The sequence below is a fragment of the Canis aureus genome, chromosome 1 (genome assembly GCF_053574225.1).
Source record: "Canis aureus isolate CA01 chromosome 1, VMU_Caureus_v.1.0, whole genome shotgun sequence".
NCBI lineage: Eukaryota > Metazoa > Chordata > Mammalia > Carnivora > Canidae > Canis > Canis aureus.
In genome coordinates, this window is record NC_135611.1 from 95,975,934 (window position 1) to 96,000,637 (window position 24,704).

Consider the following 24,704-nt stretch of genomic DNA (forward strand, 5'->3'; position numbering starts at 1 on the left):
CTGGGAGACACAGTTCAGTGCCTAACGGTGATCTATTAAAGCATTGACTTTATTTCTGCTTAGCATCTTTCTGGTTATTCAAAGACCAGAAGCCTAAAATAATTGCTGAGCTCCCTGCCCTGAGGGTCCTAGGTCCCCTCAGGAGGTGGTTTCCCTCCACGTGTCCATGGCTGGGTCTCCTGGGCACTGAGCAGCCAGGACTCAAGTCTCCTGGCTCCAGTCTTGGGACTGGCGCGTCCCCGTCGGTCTCAAGAGGCTTCCTGGGGTGACATGGGACGCTCACTGGTACATGCTGTTTGCTCGAGGCCAGTGGTCTCAGTCAAGGGCATGTGGAGCTCTGTCTGCCCTTGGTGACGCCCAGGTGTGCAGAGCCCACTATGGTTGCACAGAGACCCAGGGCTTGCAGGGGTCAGGCCTCGACCAGGACAAGGATATATCCTTAGGCGGGCAAGGCCTATGCCTCAGGTGCTGGGCCTTGGGAAATGTTTCTTCAGAAGGAAGATGGTTTTTGATGGTGAGTCTGAAATCATTTCTTGAAAGGCTGCCGTAGCCCACGGTCCAGATGGCCCACACATACTCCTTGACGGGCCCTCTGTGCCAGCTGTGTGTGAGACCCAGTCACATGTTGGGGACCCAAATAACATAACACCGTTGTGTGTGGTCTCTGCCTCGTGATGTTTCCCGTACTGGGGAGTCAGCATCCTGAGACCTTGACAGAGTAGCTCGGGGGAAGAGACGGGGCTGTGGTGAGCTGGAAGGAAGGAAAGGGATGTGACACAGAGATCTGAGGAGCTGACAGTCAAAGAGGAGGGTGTCCTGGGCCATGGCAGTGCCTGTCCAAAGGCCCCAGGGTCAAGACAACTTAGTGTCTTGGAGCAACTGAGAGAAAGGACTGGGGTAGCTGAGGTCAGAAGGATCACCAGAGGCTAAACGAACATGACCCAATACCAAGGCCATCAGCTGTGCATGGGTCTTTAAATCAATTAAAATTAAATAAAATTAAGAATCCAGTTCCTCAGTCTTTGAGCTACATTTCAAGTGCTCAGTGGCCACATGTGGATAAAGGCCACCACGATAGGCAGCACGGATCCAGAATATTCCCTCACCACAGACAGCTCTGTTTGGGCAGCCATAGGTAGGACATACACTGCTCTTTAGGTGGCGGGAGAATGTTCTATTTTATTCTGAGCACCATCCTCCACTGTGCAGGGTTCTGGCCTGGAACATGGTGTAGCCTGATCATTCTCTGCAAAGATCACCTTGGTCTGGAGGGTGATGGAGGAGAAGTAGAAGGGGCTGAGGAGGGAAGAGGGAGGTGAAGGGCTGCAGGATGGAAGTGAGGGGCTGAGGAGGGAGGTGAGGGGCTGCAGGAGGGAGATGGGGCTGCAGGATGGAGGGGAGGGGCTGCAGGAGAGAGATGATGGGCTGCAGGACAGAGGTGAGGCTGCAGGAAGGTGAGGGGCAGGTGGAGGGAGGTGTGGGGCAGGTGGAGTGAGGTCAGGGGCTGCAGGATGGAGGTGAGGGATACAGGAGGGAGGTGAGGGGCTGCGGGAGGGAGGTGCGGGGCTGCAAGAGGAAGGTGAGGGGCTGCAGGAGGGAGATGAGAGGCAGGGAGTAGGTAAGATGCAGGGAGGGGGAGGTGAGGCAGGCTGAGCAGAGGTGGATGAACCATAGAGTCCAAACCTAACCTGCACTCACCTGGTAGCCTCAGGAGCACCCAGGGGAAGCAGCGTGTTTACAGCAGACCTGTCCCCCAGGTGCAGGGTGCTGGGTCCCTGGGGGCCAGAGGGGCTGGGAGCACCCCCCCAGCCACAGCTGTGCCTCAAGCAGCATGGGGGGGATGGCAGAGGCGACTGCAGGATGGACGGCAGTGGGGGGTCCACCTGGAGGGAAGACACACTTGCTGACTGAGGCACGGAAATGATCGTGACCTGAACTTTGACAGAAATTGTTATTCCCATCCAGCCACAAGCTCCAAACCTGGACAAGATCTGGTGCCTTGGGTGGTATTCTGGGTCTTTCTTTTTGGTGTTTGAGCAGTATCTCAGGCCCACAACTGCATGCTTTGTAACACCCTCTGCTTAGTTGGGATTTGATAGCCTCCGTCTGTTTCTGTTAACCCACATGGGATCGTGTGAAAGCCATGCGTGCTTCGTGTCTACAGTGCTGAGGCCTTTGGACACTTGCTTTCCCTTCTCCTGGGCACAGAAACACCAAGTGCAGAAGTTCACTGGTGAAGCAGGTGTGTGTGTGCATGCATGTGCATGCATGTATGCAGGTGTGTTTGTGCATGTGCATGCATGTGTGTTTCTCTGTGTGCATGAGTGTACATGCACATGTGTATGCACATGCATGTGTTTCTGGGTGTACATGCATGCATGTGATTATGTGCGTGCATGCATGTGCATACGTGTATGCAGGTGTGTTTCTGTGCATGTGTGCATGTATTTCTGTGTTTACATACATACATGTGTATGTGACGGTGTGCATATATGTGTGTGTACACATACGTGCATGTGTGTTTGTATGTGCATGTGCATTTCTCTGTGTGTGCGTGCATGTGTGTGTGCGCACGTGCGTGCATGCATGCTGTGGGTGGCAGCACAGAGGAAGCAGAGGGCCATGCACGGGTGGTGCAGCACGCTGGGCACAGCTGTCTGAATGGGGCTTGGCCTGAGTGCACAGCAGGCCGGGAAGTGGCTCCGGCTGCCCCTGCAGCCCAAGCACCCACGGCCATCGGGGGCTAAAGGGGCTCAGGGTGCCGCCCTTGTCAGGAAGCAGCGGCAGGAGGCATGTACCGTGTGTTACCTTCCCAGGTGTGACGGTCAGCGTGGGCCTCCGTTCTAGGCCTCTGGACCTCCACGGGCCTCGGGAACAGGATCGTAGCAGATGGCCCAGCTGGGGCCCCCGCCACTCCCCTGCAGCCCTATGCTCTGCTTCTCTGGCGTGATATTCTTCCTTTTCTGGGTTATGGCTTTTGCACAAAAGGATACTGACGCTGCCTTCCTCTCTGCTCCCCTGGCCTCCTCCTCGTACGCTCAGTGACGAGAGGAATTGGCCTGGCCATGCTTATTCCATGTGATTTTTGTTGAACATCAGACTATGGCACCACTTGGCCCCATTTGGCTGAACTCTTAGAAAAAAGTAGTAACAGCTGGATGGGCTGTAGGAGCTACTGCTTTAACCTGCTTTACATTCATGGTGCCCCCGCGTCTGTGAACTCACGGGCAGGTGAGAACGGCCAGTAGGTCAGTCCCTCGGTGAGAGAACCACTTTGCCTCTTCTGCGCGGACTAGGATCTGGGAATTCGGTATAGGTGTAGACGGTGCTTGTGTTCGGATACACTGCGCCAGTACTGAGCGCTGAACACGTATAGAGTTGGTGGTCGGTCCTGAGAGAGAAAGATCTCCAGGCAGAAAACCTACGTAGAAGAGAAAATAAACACAGGAGACTGTGATTTACAGCTGGGAAGTTTGCCTGAGACCTCGGTATGCCAGACGACGGTCACCGGTAGGACTGAAGCTGGCCCGGGGAGGGGGCGATTCCAGCTGAAGTGCTGTTCACGCAGGAGGGAGGGCTTACCAGGAGCCTGCGTTCCTTGCTACGTTTGACACACTACCTGTTACGAGTAAGATCATTAGTGGTATTTTTGTCACGGTCACTGTTCCTGTCGGGACACTCACAAAAGCACACGTTTGGCCTGGAAGCCATTTGCCCTTGTGTTCCGAGGCTGTGTTTGAAGTACATATGTAACACGTCTTGGGTTTTGTAAAATCACTACTTTGGAATGCTTGTGGGGAGCGGGTAACTCCGAGAGCCCAGAGGGTGGTGCTGGGGGCCGGCGTGTCCCGCGGCCTCTGCAGACAGACCCGGTGTGCTCCTGTCTCCCGTCCCAGGAGAGGGGCTGCTCGTCGTCCAGGTGAAACCAGGAGGGGAGTTCCGACCTCTTCCCCCTGGGGATACATTGCAATTATAGGTGGTCCTCGGGGCATTCTAAGTCACAGGGCAGACATGACGCCTCACTCACCAGGCTGGCCCTGCTACGTGCAGCCTGTGGCGCTGCGGTGCTGACCTCAGGTCTCCTTGGGCACAGGGAACAGAAAAATCAGCAGAGATCACCGCGTCGGCATGGAGACGAGGCCCGTTGTTTCTGTTTGCTGAGCTCTGGGTTTCCGGCTCATGTAAGAGGCATGGATTGATTAGAGTGTGTGTTGGGTACGTTTCTGGAACTTTTGGGTGTGTGTGTGTGTGTGTGATTGCTTCCTGGAGTTTGCTGCAGGTATAAGGGCTCCAGGGCTGATGGGTAAAGTAGAAAACCTCACCCCCCTGTTGCAGACACAGTGCAAAGAGCCCTGAGCTCTGTGCCACTCCTTGGGGAAGGCCCGTTATTGAACACCCTCGCTCCTTCCCACGCCAAGAATTTGCAGCTCCCGTTGGACTGTCCAGGATGTGGACAGACTGAGCAGTGGTTGGAGTAAGGCCTAGCCCATGGAGAAGAGGTGTGAGAGCACACACACTCGTGCTGTCCTGGGCTGAGGGCGGGGAGAGGCCTCGTGCGAGCTCACGGTGAGTCTTCCCCAGGGAGGGTGGACATGCACCCCAACTCCCGGAGCATGAGGCTGGGCTTTGCCCCCACACCTTCCTCTTCATTGCCCCTTCGTCCCAGATTCCCCTCAACTCCCGGCCCCCTGTCCTTGCAGAGACAGCCTCGGCCAGGAAGGAGTGGCTGCAGCTGGCGGCCACTGCCTGGCATTGTGACTGTGGCTCCTGCTGGAGACAAGCAAGGCTCATTGGGTTTGGCCACCACCCTATGATCGGCTTGTTCACATGTGCTTGTCTTAACAGCTGTCTGTGTGTGTGTGCATGCGTGTGCATGCGTGTGTGTGCGTGCGTGTGTGCATGCCTCCAACCCCTGGATCTGTGTCTGTTTCCCTCTGTCTCATGTCCGTGTGCACTGGCTGGCATGTGGCCCCCTCCAGCTGTTCTTGGGGCGTGTTTCTCTCTGGGCTTGTCCATGTCTGGGTCTGCTAGCTGCACATGGGTGTGGTGATGCCCTACCCCCTTGTGAGGCCAGGACATGGCCCCGTGTGCAGGTGTTGGAATGTGGTGCCAGCTCCCCCCCCCCCACTGCTCCCTGCTGTCGCCTCTGAGGGCTGTCGTACCTGGGGAGCACACACTAGGTGTCTCTAACCTCCGAAATCTACTGAAGGCCAGATGTCCAAAGTCAGGGTGTCAGCGGCGGGCTCAGTTCCTTTGGAATGTCCGAGGGGGACCTGGTGCCGCTGGAGGGGCTGGCAGGGTGGATGTCCTGCTCTTGTGACCGCAGCCACTCCCACCTCTGCCCCTGTCGCTGCACGGTCTGCCACATGGTCTTCTCTGTGCGTCTGGGTCCAAATGTCCCTCTTCCGATGGAGCCACTGCACCGGGGCCTGCCCGTACGACCTCAGATTGATGAGATGACATCAGCAATGCCCCCATTTGCCGATAAGAGCATGTTCACATGTCCTAGGGACTGAGCCCCAACACGCGGCATTGTGGGGGCCACCGTTCGCTGCCCCGCAGGACGGGCACTCTCCTCCAGACTGCAGACCCTGTCACATGAGTTCCTGCATTGCTCAGGGCCTCAGACTTCCTGTGCTCCTGTTTTCCCCTGCTCTCTGATTCCCACCGTTGGCAATCTCATGCCCTCCTCCCCTGCCCCTGCTGCTCCTTGGCTCGTCCAACCCACTTGTCCAGCCCACCCCGCTGCTGCCGCTGTTTGCAGCTGCCGCTGGGCAGACCACTAGACAGCTCAGCGGGAACGTCTGAGCCACAGTGACCCACTGACCCTGCCCCCGGCTCATTTATTGGCCTGTAAATGCTTCTCCAAGAGAAGAGCAGCTTTATGTTCTGTGTGCAGCTCTCGGGGTCTCCCCCTCACCTGCCCTGCCAGACAGGTTGTCTGTTTTATTTCCCACCAGCCAAAGCCCTGTGGCCTTGTGACCCCGTGACCCCAAGTGCACACGGCCTTCCTCATCTCCTTCCCAGACCAGTTGGTGTGGCCTGGTAAACAAGCAGCTCCTCAGGCACCTAAGTGATTTGACCATGTTGGAGAACATGTGGACGGCCAGTCAGGATTTGAAAAAAAACAACAGCATTAATCGCTGATCTGACTGTGAGGTGGGAGGGGTATCCCATGGTGATGAGGTCTCCTGTTACCTCTGCCTTGGGTGTCTTCATGCTTGGACTCAGCTCCACTTTCCAGAGTTAGGGATGAGCACAAGGCTGGCCTGGCAGCAGGGCCACGGAGCCCATTAGCATCGTTCTTAAAGTTACCCTGCTGTGCAGCAGGGGAAACCCTCTTGATTAAAAGGGAAGACTTCTGTTCTCCTCTAACACTGTGGGGAGTCGACTGATCCAAGGGAGCCAGATTCTCAGTTGTCTGGGTCCCACCCTACTTGGGCTGTTTGGTCCTGTCTGGAGAGGTTTATGGTGGCCATAAAGGGAGCCTTGTGAGCTAGAGGAGAGCTTAGCAAAAGTTAGTTACACACCCCGTATTTTGCACAAAAGGGAAACGAAGCCGGGAGTTTAAATGGGTGCCTGTGAATAAAGCCAAGGGCCAAAGCAATGGTGTGCTTCATCTTGAGAGAACTTTCTTTCTGCCTTTCCTTTTGGCCTCCAGAGAATGAATGATGGTTAGTTACAGTGGTGGACCAGATGAACTTGGCCACCTTCCTGCTTAAATTACATACAAGTGCTCCATAAAAATTAGTAAAAGATGGAAATGCTTAAGTGAACTTGCAGAGAGAGATAGAGCAATGTCCAGGAGCCAGATAGGAAGGAAGCAGAACTGTGACAGCCCTGGGCTGCCAGGAAGGATCCACTCTGGGTGGTCTCACTCTGTGGCCTTGGAGAATGTCTTCATGGCTTAGCTTATCTGAGACAGAGAGTTGTGTTCTGCAAGTGTCATGCACGTATGACATGGGATCCCCAGCAGTGAAAGATGGTGTCCCCATGTGGCCGTGGGCACATCCATGGGCTCCAGGGGAGAAGGAACACCCAGTAAGTCATGGGCACCTTAACAATAGCTGGGGATGGGCCACGGGCTTCTGCAGATATATCAAATCCTCCAAAGCACTGATACCAGAAGAGACCCCCAAATGTAAATGCTACACTAGAGAGAATACCCAGGAGTAGGAGAATGCTGATTGAGATTATGTGAACAAATAAATGCCTTTGGTGTTACCAATTTCACTTGGAATTGGAGCTATTACATTTCCTTCAACTGGGAAAAATAAGAATTGTAACAAAAATCAAATTTGCTTTTAGGAAAATGAAAGAATTTACAATTCTTGTACCCTAAATAAGGCTTCTGGAAGATCATTACAGAAACTGTTACAGAAACTGTTCCACAAGGCTCAGCTGCAGCTGCTGGAGCCTTGGGTTTCAGCGTCAAACCAGAGGGAATCAGAGGGTTCAGAGAACTGAGTGTGGTAGGTAAGCCTTTGGTAGCAAGCCAGGAGACCTAGGGCCTACAGTCCTCACCTGAACCTTGGCTCGAGGGGGCAAGCACAGTAGCTGCTACTGTGAGAAATCAGGAAACCCAGTTTATGTGACAGGAATGTTGTGGGGAAATCCCAGGCCCAAGAGTTAACATGAAAACTTGGCACTGCCTGTTGCAGGAACTCCGTCCTCAAGGGGTTCCCACAGAAAAACCAGTCCTACAGTGGAAAATTATAAAGCACACTCAGAGAGGCTTGGGATGAGTGGTGAGCTAGTAAACAAGGGAGTCAGAGGGATTAAAGATAAAGGAAGAAAAGGCAGTGATGGGTTTGAAAACCAAACAGACCTTCTAGAAATAAGTTGTAGTCAGAGAAACGAGAAACTTGATGAGCAGGTCAAGGAGCAGATGGCGCACAGCTGGAGATTACAAAGGTTTAGAGAGTATAAAAGCAGTGAAGCACAGTGAGGACCTGCATACAAGGGGAAGTTCAGCATCTTCCAGGAGGAAAATTTAGAGGAGAAATAGAGGGGTATGGAGAAACAATGTTTGATGAGATACTGGTGGAGAATTTTATAGAATGGATGGAATTGGGATGGAAGCCCATTAAGGCTACATACAAATAAATTCACAGCTCAAGATCCATGGAAATGGCAAAGACAGAGAGGAAATATGCAAGGTAGCTTACAAGGGGAAAGGTCAGATTACCTAGGAAGGAACAAGAAGTAGGACTTGCAGCAGTCAACACAGAAGCCAGAAGATGGCAGTGTAATCTCCAGTCTAGAATTCCATACCCAGCTAAACTGTTACTCAAGTGTGAAAATCACGGGTTACTCTTCGACCAAGACTGAGGATCTTCACAACCGCAGTCCTTTACCCAAAGAGCAAATGCGATTCAGGATGAGGAAACACCTGAGGAACCTGCTCTTCTCTAAGGCAAGCATGTACAGGTTAATAGATTAGTAAGGGAAAAATGGAGAATAAAGAAAGAAACCCAGTAGAACACAGGAAAGGAGGATTAATGAATGAAGAATAAAATGCAAAATGAAAACATTAAAAATAAAACTTGCCAGTTAAAAAACTCATCATTCACACAGATAGACACATCAATTAACGTGTTAAATTATATGTTCTTTACAAGATCCATCTTTAAAATATAATCACAAAAATGATTTTAAAAATGAAAAATACAGTGTAAGACTGTGTTAATCAAAAGTACCCTGAGGTAGCTACGTTATTGTCAGACAAAATGGTCTCTTAGACAAAAGCCTTACTGAGTGACCTAATGACTAGCTGATGCCATAAACCTAAAGTTTGTTGTACCTAGCAACATGGTTTCCAATACATAAACACAACCCGACAAAATTACTAATAGTCATCTGACAAATACAGAACCAGTGAACACAGGTACCACTGAAAGTAATAGATAAGCATATTAAAATTTGAAAAACTTTACAAGCTTCATCTACTGGACATTTAAAAATCCCTGCACTGAGCAGTTAGAGAAACACATTCTTTTTTTTTTTTTTTTAGATTTTTAAAAAAATTTATTCATTTGAGAGAGAGAGAGCATGAGCAGAGGGGCAGAGGGAGAGGGAGAAGCAGACTCTCCACTGATACAGAGTTCAGTCTCAGGACTTGGAGATCAAGATCTGAGTTGAAGGCTGATGCTTAACAGACTGAGCCACCCAGGCGCCCTGAGAAAACGCATTCTTACCAATAAAATGTGCAACACTTACTGTAAGTATTATCTCTGTGGTAGACTGTAAAACAAATCTCAGTGATATCAAAGAATTGTCATCACCTAGGCCATGTTCTGTGACAACAGCGCAGTTAGGAACACTTTCGGGGCGGCCCGAGTGGCTCAGTCGGTTGAGCGGCTGCCTTCAGCTCAAGTCATGATCCCAGGGTCCTGCGTTCGAGCCCCACATTGGGCTCCCACTCCCTCTGCTCCTCCCCCCGCTTGTGCTCTCTCTCCCAGATAAATAAAATCTTAAAAAAGAATACTTTCAACAACATACCTAAAAGGGAAAACATAATGTAAGTTTTAAGATACACTTGGGTCTGGGCAACGTTATGGAGATTAAATAATTTGTTAGTTGGCAAAGAAAAAGTTGAAGGGTATTTGTACTCTAAATGCATGTATTAGAAAAATCATTAACTGCAGAAGTTAGAAAAAGAGCAATAGTGTAAAAATTTGAACGGAAAGCTGCAGAAGGAGAGCCCAGTGGGTAGTAAACCTTTCAAAACACTCAAGCTCGTGACATCTTTAAGATGCAGTAGTGAAACAGCACTATTTCAGATCCATCGGATGGCAAACATTTTTAATCCCCTAAACACCAAATGTTAACACAGTTGTGGGGGAAACAGATTAACTGACATTGATAGTGAGCATGCATGATTTCAAGCATTCTTGAGACTTAGAAAAATGAGAGACTTCAAGGCCCTGTGACATCCCCTCTGCATACAAGTAGATGCTCTCAAGATATTTTTGCATGTGTGCAGGATGAGACGTGTATACATGTGGTCTTTAAACACTCGCAAAAATATGGAAACAGCTTGCTACCCCTCAGTTGGGAAAAGGATAAAGAAGTCCTGGTTTGTTTGTACAGTGAAGTATTATACAGTTGTTAAAATAAATGAACACCAACAAAGATAAATCCCAAGATGACTTTGATTGAAAAAAAAATAACTAGCAAAGATGATCTTTCAGAGAAAATTTCTAAAAATATAAAACAATAAAAATGCACATTGGAATGGTGTGTACCATTTCTCAGGAGAGGGAGGGAGAAATGGGGAAGTGTGGATTTTAGTTGCATCCTAGAATGTCTAATTTTTAAAAAAGCATTCTAAGTCAGAGATCCCTGGGTGGCTCAGTGGTTGAGTGTCTGCCTTTGGCTTAGGTTGTGATCCTGGGATTCTAGGATCAAGTCCTTTATCGGGCTCCCTGCTGGGAACCTGCCTCTTCCTCTGCCTGTCTCTGCCTCTCTCTCTCTCTTTCTGTCTCTCATGAATAAATAAAATCTTTATAAAAAAGTGTTCTAAGTCAAATATGGTAAAATTAGTATAAAATGTTGATATGTACACACACTATTGATGTGTGCAACAGGTATCTGTTACATTACTATTTATATTTTTTATATGTTTGTATCATTTCAGTATTTAAAATTTAAATTAAGGGATCCCTGGGTGGCGCAGCAGTTTAGCGCCTGCCTTTGGCCCAGGGCGCGATCCTGGAGACCCGGGATCGAATCCCACATCGGGCACCCGGTGCATGGAGCCTGCTTCTCCCTCTGCCTGTGTCTCTGCCTCTCTGTGTGTGTGTGTGTGTGTGTGTGTGACTATCATAAATAAAAAAAAAACTCTAAAATTTTAATTAATACAAACTAATATTGAGCAAAAACGATTAGGTAAAAGGATATGTGAGCAGTATGAATTTTAAAAGCAAAAAGGCTACAGTATTGCTCTTTGAAGAAAAAGTTTGCATAGAAAATCCAAGATGGTCAGGTCAGAAACTATTTTAACTAATAAGATAGTTGAGTAAAGTGGCAAGATAAAAGAAAAATATACACAGTGGACAGAATATTGACCTCCCAAAAATGTCCCTGGAATCTGTGAATGTTTCGCTTTTCATGGTGTAGGGACTTTGCAGACAGGATTAAGATTTTGAGATGGGAAATGATCCTGGGTGATCCGGGTGGGCCCAGTGTAAGCACAAAGGTCCCCCCTTAGGGAGGCAGGAGTGTCAGATCACTATCTGGAGATGTACTGCTGGAGGCAGATATGGGGCTGAATGCAAGGGAAGTGCCATCACCCAGGGCATGTGTGGCCTCCAGAAGCTGTAAAGGCAAGGACAGAGACTCCCAGAGCCTCCAGAAGGAACACAACCCTGCCGTTACCTTGATGTCAGGACTTCTGACCTCCAGAACTATAAGATAGTAAATTTGTGTTGGTTTATGCTACTAAGTCTGTGCTAATTTGTTATAGCAGGAATAGGAAATTAGTACAATATGTAGAAATCCAAGACTTGTCCTATAAGCCTTCCTTAAACCACTTAGATGGAAATAAAAACAATTCTTAAAGTACTAAGAATTCTAGGATACCTAAAAAACTGCCTAAAAATACATATGAAGGTCTCTACAAAGAAAATGACCAAACTTTCTTGACTAGGTGAGAAGGTCTGACATAGAAACATAGACTGTACTTTCTCCAAATTGTCAATAAGTCAGTTTAACGTAAATCATCTGTAAATGCAGCCTTTCTCTGACACCCCAAGTCTTATTTTTTTAATTTTTATTTTTTTAAAGATTTTTATTTTACTTATTCATAGAGACACACACACACAGAGGCAGGGACATAGGCAGAGGGAGAAGCAGGCTCCATGCAGAGAGCCCGATGTGGGACTCGATCCAGAGTCTCCAGGATCACGCCCAGGGCTGCAGGCAGCGCTAAACCGCTGCACCACAGGGGCTGCCCCGACACCCCAAGTTTTAAACCGAAACTACCAGGATGGTTCTAAATTGAATCTGGACAAGAAATAGCCATGAGATCGAGAAACCTTTCTTTTTTTGGAGACTGAGAGAAAGCGCGTGCATGCGTGCTTGCACATTGGGGAGGTGGGGGGGAGCAGAGGGAGAGAGAGAATCTTTTTTTTTTTTAATTTATTTATGATAGTCATACAGAGAGAGAGAGAGAGAGAGGCAGAGACACAGGCAGAGGGAGAAACAGGCTCCATGCACCGGGAGCCCAACGTGGGATTCGATCCCGGGTCTCCAGGATCGTGCCCTGGGCCAAAGGCAGGTGCCAAACCGCTGCGCCACCCAGGGATCCCTTTTTTTTTTTTTTTTTTTTTTTTTTTGGAGAGAGAGAATCTTAAGCAGACTTCTCACCCTGCACAGAGCCCAACGAGGGGCTCGATCTCGCAAACCTGAAATCGTGAACTGAGCCAAAACCAACAGTCGGGTTGCCAACTGACCGAACCATCCAGGCGCCCCAACATTTGCTATTCTTGATGTCAAAGCTTATTTCATTTATTATAATTTAACAAATGTGACACTGCCCTAGCAACAGGCTGAGATCAGTGGTGTGGGGAGTGAAGTTAGAAACGAATAGAGGCTGTTTTAGATGCGGCAGCTGAGGGATCACCCTCTGTGGACACAACCTTGTGGCAGAGACTTGACCCTGGAGAATCAGCAAATATCTGAGGATGGGGTGTTCTGGTTGACTGCATGATAAAGGGCCAGCTGGGTGTGTTTTAGGAAGAGTAAGGGACCCTTCCCCCCTCTCCAGTAAGTGAGAGTATGGGGAGAATAGAGAAAATTTCCAAAGTATTGATACCATGGACGTCAGCTGTCTGCCGTTACATGTCTTCCTAATTTCTTCCCTTTAAAAGCTCAGTTTAATCACCCACCTGGTGGGGGAGGTTGCGCCATGAGTTTTTGCAGTTACTGTGTCATCTACCTATGGTTTTGGTCTCTCTGACCTTCCAGTAGAGCAGGAAGGAGGCTGATTCAAGACCTAGCTTGGGGCACAGGTGCCATCCGTGGAGAGTCAGCCTTATCCATTCCCAGGAGGACAAGGCTTTCATATGCCATTGCATCTAGAATCACCGGGGGCCGGTGCTGGAGATGTAGGTACCTTCTTCCCAGTCCTGATGTCTTCCTCTAGTGGTACTTCATCGTGGGGTGGTTTCTGGCCTGCTCTTAAGTTTGTTCTTGGATGGCTTCGGTTCACTGACACTACAGCTGTTCTTTGTCCTCAGCAACCGAAAGCAAGTATTCCTGGCCCCAGCCACGTGTCTAAGAGCTTTTGGGAGATACCATTGCCCAGACCCCTCCTGGGTCTTGGTTGCCATGGGGGTGAAGGTGGTCTTTTTTATAAGCTCCCGGGTGGCTCCAGTGTGAAGACAGAGTTGAGCACTGGTGGTTTAGATGCGGGCAGGATCGAGGAGAATTAGTAAGAATACCACGTGAGGATGAGATTGCTGCACTAGGTTCTCTTTTGTTTTCTGCAAACTGAGGAGGGTGTGGCTTCAGGGGTGAGTGTTCATCTGTTGAGAGTGAAGGGGATCTGGAAAAATTGGATGCCTCAGGCTCGGAAGAAATCGGTGGATGCCTTACCTACCCTAGGATCTGAGCAAAGCTGAGGGTGGTTGCCAGCACTCAGGGAAGGATGCTTTCAACACAGTGGCTCCTCCTCCCACCTGGTACTTCCATCCACCCCACCCCACCCCACCTCCCACTTTTACCAGGTTTGTCCACCTCGTCTCCCCTTGCTCATCGACATGTACCTCGTCCCTCCTTAGGGGCATTTTCTGACCAAGGATTACATTTGTGATGACATGTAGCCATCAGCACGCTCTAGTTCCAAACTTTTTCTGCACCCCAGCGGGAGACCCCGTACCCATTAAGAGTCACTCCCTAATTTCCCCTCCCCCAGCCTCTGGCAACTAACTATTAATCTGCTTTCTGTTTCTGGAGATTTACTTGGTCTAGATATTTCATGTAAACAGGGAGAGCCAAGAGTGCTTTAATGATTAAATCAGTGGTGTAAGGCACACGAGCATTTCTTCAGGCCACATTAGCTATCATGATGAAGACGTCTGACGGGGAATTGCTGGCACTGTCTCTGAACTAAACCTCGTTCTGACTCCAGTAGATGGTTTCACAGTGTCCTGCGCGGTGGGATGGAGTCAACACCAAGCTCTTCGTGTCCATGCAGAGGGCAGAGGAGCCAGAGAATGGGGAACACTGACAGGTTCAAGTCTTACGCTTAGCAGTTTGTCGATCGAGGATGTAGGAGAAGCTGTGGACGGATATGATGAAGAATTCCATGTTTCCACACCCATTCAATGTAAAAAAGATATTCTGGAGAAGAAACATACTGGCTCTGTTTGCATCATTGGGCAATAATTATCGGCTGGCTGCTCCTCAAGTCTCCTTGGTTGGACGAAAGGAACAGACCCCTTAACTTTCTTCTCTGGCTTCTATCCCACTTTCTCTCCCTTTCTAGAGAAATGTTTCCATGTTGAAGAAGATCCTCCTCTATCTTTCAGAATATTTAGCCAGCCAGTGGAGCTGTCCCAGGTTGACGTATGCAAATGTCCTTAAAGTGGAGGGAGGTGGTGGCAGAGCCACCATCAAGCCAGTCCCCCAAAGGCAGGAGATGAGAGCCAGCAGTGACCACCATGTCCCCCGGCCCCGAGAACCCCCAGGCCCTGCTGCTCGTAGATGTTTGCTGATCACTTTGGAGACACAGACCCTTATGTTCAACCTTTACATGGAGCCATTGCCCTGGTCTGCCAGGAAGCTCTGGTTTGTCACAGGTCTCTGGAGGAACTGTCAGCAACGTGGAGATGAGAATTATAATTAAGCTTAGGCCAAGAAGAGATCGTTGTAACTTTAACGTGTCATCTGCTATTTTACATCATAATTTGATGGCTGTTTTGTATGCCCCACTCTGCATCCATGTTATGCAAACCTCAACGAAGCATTTGAATATTAAGCAACTTGAAAGTGCTTCATATGAAGCTCTCTGATTAAGTTGGGCTCCGGCCAGACACAGTGAAATGGTGCGTTCACCGTCATCTGTGCCTGAGATTATGTCAGAGTAACTGCTTCAGACCGTCCAAATCAGATTGGCTCTTGTGTTTGAAGACCCAGAGGTCTAGGGTGGGAGCTGCAGGAACCAGATCTCCCCAAGTCCAGCTTGTGCAATCGAGTTAATGAAGAGTGTACGTCCAGAACATCACCCTACTTGGTTCCAGGGAGCTGTCATTGACATGTCTCTCACATTCCAGCTTTGTGTCATCCATGAGAATTCTGTTCCATAGGTTAATTCAGTGAATTAAGTGGAGAGCATCAAGGTGGAATTTAATGATGTGAGTAATAATGATTAGTGCTAGTTATTAACACCTCTCCAGACAGCTATCCACTGTCCCTTGTCGAGAAAAACCATCCCAGCCTATTAAAATCCACAGCCTCCCATCCGCTTTGCTGCCTCCTGTCACCCAACACCTAGCGGCTCTCACCCAGCCTGTGAAACGTACCTCAGGGGTCCACTAGAAACCCTATAGTTTTCCATCCAGTGAGGCAGTAATAAGAGATATGTGCCATCTTTCAACTTCATTTTATTTTTTTAAAAGGGTAGGAACCTACCAGAAATGAAGCCAAAAGATTCATAGCATGAATGTATCTTAGTTTTGTCTGAAGTGAGTTCACCTCCTCATGGTTGATTGTCTTATCTGTCTAACCTTAGGGTCTTTGTGTGTGTTGCGGAATTTTAGCTTGCATGCTTATCTTGACAGCATGATCTCCCAGCTCCTGACCTGGACTACGCATATACTCACACATCACACACTAAAATGCACACACATCACACAACACACCGCACATACACGGAGTTACACTCCCTGCACCATGAGTAAACCACATCACACCCACATACCTCATGCCTCACACACATATCAGAGGTGTGCACACACACACACACACTGCACCACACCTACACCCACACCACACAAGCATGTACATACATACTCCTCACACACAGCACACCACATACACCTCATACACCATGTCACTCTTGCACACCACACACCACACCACAAATATACCACATCACACAAATACACCATTTCACACACACATATCACACCACACACACCTATCAGAGATGCACACCACACACACACTGTACCACACCCATACCACACAAACACACACATACACTACTCACACACACACCACATACACCATGTCACACTTGCACACCACACCCACACACCACATCACACACACATACCACACACACATCAGAGATGCACACCACGCACATACATACATACTCTCTCCTCTCTAATCTGTTTTACTTCCTCCTGTTCCCCATGGCCTATGTCACCAGCTGAGCATCCCCACCCCTGAGTGGATTGAGCCCCATACTCCAGCTGCACTCACTCTGTCCTCTGGGTCCTCTCGGGTCCTGCACTCCATCCAGTGTGGGTCCCCACACAGCTTCTCCAGCGCCTGTCCCAGGTGCAGCAGGACAGGGCCTTCAGCAGCACTCAGCCTTGACATCCTTGTTCTGTCCAGGCCAGTGGTTAGCTCATTTCTGAGGGGGTGTCTGTTTTGCGATGAATTTTTCCTTATCGAGGTTTTGTAGTTGGTGGTGTGGCAGGAAAGAGCATGGCCTTTCCAAGTGTGACTTACATGGTGGCTCAGTGAGATGAAACCTAGTGCTTGCAAAGAGAAACACAGTTGATCCTCGCTCTGGCTTTCGTACTTTCGAGTACCCCTACTGTCTGAAGTGTACCCTTAATGCCCAAATCAGTGCTCATGAAGCCATTGTGGTCATTCACAGACGTGCCTAGAGCCGTGACAATTTAGACTTGCCCGATGTACACATTCCTAGCTGAGGCTCAACAAGGCGACCCCTGCCTAACTGTTTCAGCTCATATTGTGAACAAGTATCCTTTCTGTGGTCCATATAGTTCTGTGTTTTTTGCTTTTTTTTTTCTTTCTGTTGGTGATTTCGCTGTTTAAAATCCCCCCAGTGATGGTGCTGGAGCGCTGGTTGGCCTTCCTAAGCCCCAGAAAGCTGTGATGTGCCTTACAGAGAAAACACGAGTTAGCTAAGCTTCCTTCAGGCACGAGTTAACAGCAGTGGTGGCCGTGGGCTCAATGTTGATGATCCACGACCCATATTAGTCATGGACACCTAATAAGGTGTCTTCAGGCAGAAACAGACGTAAAATGAACTTATGCCATGATTGAGGACAATACTGTGACCAGAGGCCCAAAGGAACCTGACGGTATTTCCATAGGAGCAGTGCTTTGCTAACCCAGTGTTCTCAGAACATTCTGGAACATTATTATCACCAGTGCCGGGAATGGGCTGTATTTACGTGAGAGAAAACAGGAGCCTCCTGAGCCGGTCCCAGGAGGAGCGCCCGGCAGCCCCCTCTGCCAGCCCTCACTCAGTGTTGCTGTTCTGTGATCGCTCTCTGCTGCAGGCTACTTCCTGAATTTTCTGGAGCCAGTGAACAACATCACCATCGTGCAAGGCCAGACAGCCATTCTCCAGTGCAAGGTGGCGGGGAACCCCACCCCCACCGTGCGATGGCTGAAGAACGATGCCCCCGTGGTGCAGGAGCCCCGGCGCGTCATCATCCGCAAGACAGAATACGGCTCGCGATTGCGGATCCAAGATCTGGACACGACGGACACCGGCTACTACCAGTGCGTGGCCACCAACGGGGTGAAGACCATCACGGCCACTGGCGTCCTATTTGTGCGGCTCGGTGAGTCGGGGCAGCCTGGGTGTGCGGTTATCAGGTGGGGACACTCGAAGCCCCGGGACAGAAGGGTCATTTGCAGCTTGAAACCGCACCCCCACCTGCCAGCAGAAGGATCAATAAAACCCTTCCCTGTGGCCTCTCCCTGTGCACGAGGGCCCGGCCTAACCTGCAGCCACTTGCTAGTAGTAAAGGAACACAGACACAGACGGAGCGGTCTGTAAACCCAGAGTGCAGAAGGGAGCCCCAGACACGTTTCTGTGAGGTGAGCGTGAAGGCTGTGTCCTAGGTGGTGGTCCCACGAGGAGGTGCACGCACACACACACACTGCACTACCAGGTACCTGGTACCTGGTGCCGAGCCCAGGGGCGACCGTCCTCATCACCGGTGGCGACAGGGAGGGGTGGATGAGTCCTCTCTCATCCCAGCTGCCAGATGATCCCCGCGCTGCCCCAGCCCTGCCACCCGGGCTCCAGACCATTTGGGCCCTGGTTAGGAAACATCTCCTGAATCAAGGTTAGATGAGGAGAGAGGGAGACAAGGCAGCAAGAACTCCAAAAATACCTCCAAATGTTTCTGCAGAAACCGAGAGTGCTCCCCATCCACATTTTGTGGTTTTCGGCGTCCCTGGCATGTAATCTTGGGCAGCAGCAGAGCCCAGGGCCCGAGGACGGCTCACCACAAATGAGCACACTGGCCTGTGGCTGCCTTTACCATGGGCTGGATTGGAAAAAAAAAAAAAAAAAGATTGATTCCAAATTGTGAAGTATTAATAACCTGTCTTCTTTCTTTCTTTTTTTTTTTTTTTTAGGTCCAACACACAGCCCAAATCATAACTTTCAGTAAGTATCTGTTTTCCTCAAACCATTTTCTCATTCCCGTTTAAAGGAATGAGAAAAAAAGGGTTTTTTATAAACCCTTATAAAGGGTTTCCGTTATATAAGGATCCAGGATTTAAATCCAGCAACTGCACGTCTTTACCGAATTTGCTGGACGTTGGCTGGACTTCACATAAGGATGGCGATGTGCTTGCTTCGGGGGGAACACCGTTACATTTTCTGTGGCTCAGCATTGGGGAGAGATGTCGCAAGAGCAATTGTTGGTGGTTCCTTCCAGTGACAGTGAGCTTACAAGGCAGCTGGGAGGAGTGTAAGTGTCCAGGCCAGGTTCTTGGGGCCATCAGGTGTCCTGAGCACATTTAGAAACAGGGAGTCCCCTCTCACTAAAATCCTAGCATCACTCGTGACCGGCTGTGGGTCTAGGACATGTGTGGCCACTGAGCCTCCTGGCATCCTCCGATGTAGGCAAGTGTCGGACCCACCTTCCCAGGTGAGGACACTGAGGCTGAGTCTGGCTCATGCATCTTTCTCAGCCGTGGGTGGGTCCTGACTGTGAACCGAGGTGCCTTTTCCCTGATGCATCATCTTTGCATTGTACCTGTCCATCTTGGGAGATTCTCTGGACCCTGCACGTCCTGTCATCCTGCATACCAGAACCCCTCTTGTCAGGGCTTCTTAGCAGGGGCTACTGGGCTCCTCATTTCTTGTCCAGACGTATCAGAGAGCCATGGCTTCAGCTCCAGATGTTGTGAACGGTGACACAGATGCTACGTGTTGGTCAGTATTTGCTCATCCACATTCCCCACCCCCGGCACCTCGTCAGCACTGGTCACTGGGAAGGGTGGGCAGGGGCCCCAGGTAGCATATCGGGCACTATTTGTAGAAGGTGGATCTTGATATATTTAAAGAAATCTTCTTACCCTGCTGCTATCGACTGAATTACATCTCCCACCCTTTCTCTTCCCAGCCCTCCACTTCCCGATTCATACACTGAAGCCTTAACCCCCTGGCCCCTGGGACAGTATTAGAGAGAAGGCCTTTATGGAAGAAATGACAGTTAAATGAGGTCCTGAGAATGGGACCCTGATCCTATAAGACTCATGTCCTTACAAGCAGAGGAAGACACATCAGAGCTCTTTCTGTCTACCATGTGAGGACAGAACAAGAGGGTCGCTGTCTATAAGCCAGGAGCTGAAGAGGCTGTTACTTTGATACTGAACTTCTCAGCGGCCCCCAAACTATGAAAAGTCAGGTTGTCCCACCTGGGCTATTTGTTATGGCAGCCTGAGCTGACTCATACATCCACTTTACCATATTTTTAGGCTTCTTTGCCATTGTCTTTTACTCTTTCATCTGGACTTTTGTCCATTTGTATTTTTATCAGAATTGCATAGAACTCGGATTTTTTGCAGTTACTTTTTCAGATACAAAGGTTGCTGTGTGGTTTTACTCCTTTTAATGTATTAATGTTATGTTACGTAATAGAGCTCCTGGTGTTGAGTAGCTTTGCGGTCCAGGTCTGAAATCTACTCAGTTGGGGTGAGTTATTCTTTCATTGGGCTGCTGAATCGATCTGCTGCTTTGTGCCAGCAGACGACCTTCTGTAATCAGGGACCTCGTAGTCAGAGGCACCAACGGTGACCACGACCTTTATTCAGTAGACTAAACTCCACCTCCATGTGGCATCTCTGGAAGTTAACCAAAACCAAGACAGAAAGAGAGGGAATCAGTGGGCTTAAGACAGATTTGTCCATAAGTTCTCCACCTTTGTCTCTGGAGTGTCACCAGCTCATCCCACCTGTTGACTCCTCTCTTGGGACATTTCCTGAGATTCTTTCCCTGCTGGACCAGCCGAGTGCCTGTGCCTGCAAATGCAGAGCTGAACAGTGAGTAATGGTGGAGCCTCGGTCGATCACTGAGTGCAACAGGCCAGCACTGGGTTGCTGCTCTGAAATGTGAGTGGGAACGGCTGCTAGGACTCCCTTCCAGGCCCCCTTTCCCAGCTGCAGCCCTTGCACAACCACACCTGCACATGCTGCCAGATCCTTGGACACCCCACCGGCTCGTGTGTGTTGAGCGAGGTACAGGGATTTACTGCTGTTCAAACAATGCTTTTCCTTTCATGCTTTTGAAGAGAAGGTGAGGAGGGTGTGTGTATGGGAAACAAAGACTTTAAGAACAGGCTGTGACTCCACAGACCCAAGTTCAAAGACGGCGTTATTACGGCTTACTCAGGTAGCAGCTTGGGTAACGTGAGGGGATTAATGTAAGGCTCTGTGTCTCATGTTTCATGTATGGGTTTCATTTTTATCTGCTCTTTTAGAATGTGGTTCATTTTCATGATGACAGACCTGTATGTACACCGCAGGGTAGCCTGGTGGCACGGCCAGGCGGTGGAGGGGTGTTAGAATGGGGTAGCCCCGAGACCTGCACATCAGAGCTTCTCTGTTCCCAGCATTGCTGTTCTGGCCGACATCGTGGCCCACACGTGTGTGCACACATAATGTGTAGCAGCAGACGCTGCCTAAAGGGAGCTGTGGTGTTCTCTTGGACAATTAAAAATTACATTAGTCATTGGCCTCTGGAAAATCGCCTTCCTTGGGGCTGTTTCCTGAGCCCTTTTCTTACCTTACAAATGGCAAGTGACTCCAAGGCTTTGGCCACTCACCACCCCTACTGTTTGTGGCCCTGGAAGCCCCATTTCCTGGTCTATCTCCCCATCTCCAGGCCCCCAAACTCCACCACATCAGGGGCATCTCCGGGCAGATGACTCAGAGGTACCCCACCGTTGACATGTCTAAACAGAACTCACCTCTCTGTTCCCTCCAATTCCTTCCACTGCTATTTTTGGGGGAACTGTCATAACCAAGTTCAAGCTTTATCCTAATTACAGGAAAATAGCCCTATTAAAAAAAAAAAACTGAAACTGCCAACAAGCCAATTATTAAAAATGACTTCAGGAGAAACCAAGCTGCCTTACTGTTGGTAAGTAAACCGGCTCAGACAAAAGGCTGACACTGTGCATTTGATGTGAAAGCCATTATACCAGCAACCTAATCAAACTGAGTTGGAGGGAGGAGAGAAGCCAGCCTAATTTTTTTTTTTCTCTGTGACTTCTTGTCATGATAGATGCTGCTTCTCGGAAAATATAACTCCTTAAATCCCACAGTACAGGACTTGAATAAAAATAGAAACTAATTCATCTTAAGATTATGTGATGCAGGCAATAAGCGAGTAAAGAGATCATCGTGGGTAAAGTCATTAGAGAACACACACCCTCCTTAACTCAGACCACATAACGACACAGTCGAAAATGTTTGCGCTCTAGCGGTAATGATAGTATTAGTGCTGGACGTGTAGTAACACATTTAATGCCTCCACTTGGTCTTTCTCTGTTTTCAGTTGAGCCCATGCATTAGCTGTTATGCCCTGTGATGCATGGATGAGAGCTTTTCACACACCGACCTCCAAAGTCATCCAAGGAAATACCAACCTTCTGAGGTTTGCCCCGGAGGGACCAGCTCCCTGAACACAGTGTGGGAGAATTACACTTACTTCCTGGTGAACTGGTCACACGTGAGCTGCCGTTTCTCTGCTTCTGGCCGTCTCGCGTGATCCTGGCCTTAGAGATGACCAGGGCAGAACCAAGTGTTTCTGAGAGGTTCTGCTGACTTGGGTTTTTATGGTGTGAATGTTGGCGTTGATTGTGTTCAGTTGGACCAAGTGCACACTTTTGTCACATCTAATATGACATCAGCGTAGTTGGATGCTAGGAGTACTTTATCTTGGAATTAGAAATATAAAGCATGGTGTCTTACTTTTAAGGAAATCATTCATTCATTTAACAGATTTATACTGGGGGGCAACTACATGCCAGGCTTTGTTCAAGGGGTCGGGAATATAGCAATGAATGAAACAAACAAAAACTAAAAATTCCTGCTGTGCGGTGGTTACACCCTCTTGGGAGACTCTTGTGTCTGGCTTCTTTCATGACATGTAGTATCTGAAAGATTCCTCCTGTGGCTTATTCCTGTTTGTTGGTGGTAAGTCCTCTGTTTTATGACAATACTACAATATGTTTATGTACCCATGGGTGGACATTTGGGTGTCCAGTTTGGGGCAGTTATAAATAAGGCTGCTTTGAATGTTTTGTGTTCAGGTATTTTTGTGAGCATGTTTCAGTTTCTCTGGAATACATCCTTGTCTGTGGGATTACTGGGTCAGATGGTAAGTATGTACATAAGCCATAAGAAATGGCCAAACTCTTCCCTTAGAGTGGTTTTTCCACCTGATGCTGCCACCAACAGTGTGTGAGTTGCAGCCACATCCACGCCAACACATGGTGTTGTCTGATTTTAGCCATTCAGCATCTTGTGTTGTGATGATTCAGGGTGGTTTAATTTACATTTTCTCCTCACAAAAGGTAAGACCATCTTTTCAGGCCACACTTTTGTAAAGTATCTGTTAGGCTTTTGTCCAATTTTACTGTGGTGTTTGTCTTCCTATTGAGCAACAAGAGTTCATTATATATTCTGTATACAGTTCCTTTGTCAAATACATAAAATGTTTTCTCCCAGTCTGTGGTTTGCCTTTTTCTCTTCCTTTTTTATGATTTTACTTATTTATTTGAGAGAGAGAGCATGAGCATGAGGTGGGAGGGGCAGAGGGAGAAGCAGACTCCCCACTGATCAGGGAGCCCAATGGGGGTTTGATCCCAGGACCCTGAGATTGTGAACTGAGCTGAAGGCAGACACTTCACCGACTGAGCCACCCAGGATCCCTGCCTTTTTATCTTCTTAATGCCGTCTTTTGATGAGCAGGAAAATTTAATTTTGATAAGTCTAATTTATCATTCTTTTCTTTTATGCATCATGTCTGAGAAATCTTTGCCTTTGCTTCTTCAGTACAATAAAGATATTCTCTGGTGTTTCCTTCTATAAGTGACATAGTTTTAGCTTTTATGGTCAGGTCTGTGATCCAACTCAAAGGCAGTTTTTGTGTATAGTAGGAGTCATGACTTTATTTTTTTCCATACAAATGTCCAGTTCTTCTGACACCATTTTTGAAATGATTGATCCTTCTCAAATGCCTTCATGCCTTTATTGAAAATCAGTTGATCATAGGAGAGGGTCTATTTTGAGAGATTCTCCATCATGTTCTGTTGATCTGTCCTTATATCCCAGCATCACATTGTCTTCATAATTGTAACGTTGTGGTACCTGTTACAGTTGGATGGGGCAAATTCACCCTCATCCTTCCTCTCTTTCGTGATTGTTGTGGCTATTCTATTTTGCATTTGCCTGTAAATTCTAGAATCAGTTTGTCAATGTCTACATAAGTGTGTCTGGGGATGTTCTTAACTTTCCATTTTGAAATAGCTTCAAATGTACAGAAAAGTTACGATGAGAAGAGTAATAGTAATGTTTCTTGTATCTTTTTACCCAGGCTTACCAACTCTCATTTTGCCATATTTGATTTATTATTGTCCTGTACATATTTGTAATTACTACTTTTCCTGAGCCACTTGAGAATTGGCTGCACTCATCATGCCCTTTCCCCCTTTATGCTTCTGTGTGTATTTCCTAAGATCAACCATATTTCCTTATAGAACAAGAGCTTCAAATCCAGTGAGAATTGCCATTCATTTTCCAGTTTCTTTAATTGTCATTAATTTAATTTATAGTAATACCATTTAGACCCCTTCCCAGTAATACCATTTAGACCCCTTCCCTGGGACAGAATCCTCTTCACATTGTTTTCACATCCTTTAATCTGGAACAGTTTCTCAGCCTTTCAGGACATGGAAATTTTTGACAAATGCAAGGCAGTTATCATACAGAATATCTCGGCATTTGAATTTGGCTAATGTGTATGGTGATGTCCATGATTAGATGCTGCATATGCATTTTTTTACTTAAAGTATGTAAGTGACGTTTCCTTTTCAGGGTCACACATCTGGAGATACATGGTAGAAGTCTACCCCTTATTGGTGCTATTAATTTTGCTCACTTGTTTATTTTCACATTATATAGTTATTTACTTTTTTATAATCTAAAGTAATTTGTGAAGAAATTCTGCTAGGATTTTGATAGGT

The 24,704-nt window shown here is 48.2% G+C and overlaps 1 protein-coding gene and 1 long non-coding RNA gene across 4 annotated transcripts in view; one reads left to right on the forward strand and one right to left on the reverse strand.

Annotated features, from left to right (window-relative positions):
• ROR2 (receptor tyrosine kinase like orphan receptor 2) overlaps window positions 1-24,704 on the forward strand; it is a 184,916-nt gene that overhangs the window by 140,474 nt on the left and 19,738 nt on the right. For 2 of the 3 annotated variants that reach the window (XR_013386526.1, XM_077910004.1), the window contains exons 3-4: window positions 17,490-17,777; window positions 18,583-18,613. Coding sequence is in view for 2 of the 3 variants with exons in the window: in XM_077910004.1 (XP_077766130.1) it covers window positions 17,490-17,777; window positions 18,583-18,613 (319 nt within the window). In the remaining variant the exon portion in view is untranslated. Of the gene's footprint in view, window positions 1-17,489; window positions 17,778-18,582; window positions 18,614-19,732; window positions 20,497-24,704 lie in introns of those variants that run through there. The other variant, XM_077910009.1, reaches the window with a different exon arrangement.
• Window positions 61-17,297, reverse strand: LOC144320892 (uncharacterized). Its single transcript, XR_013386517.1, has 4 exons — window positions 16,435-17,297; window positions 3,226-3,421; window positions 1,699-1,883; window positions 61-751 (listed from the first exon to the last, which is right to left on the reverse strand). It is a non-coding gene; the product is annotated as an uncharacterized LOC144320892 (long non-coding RNA).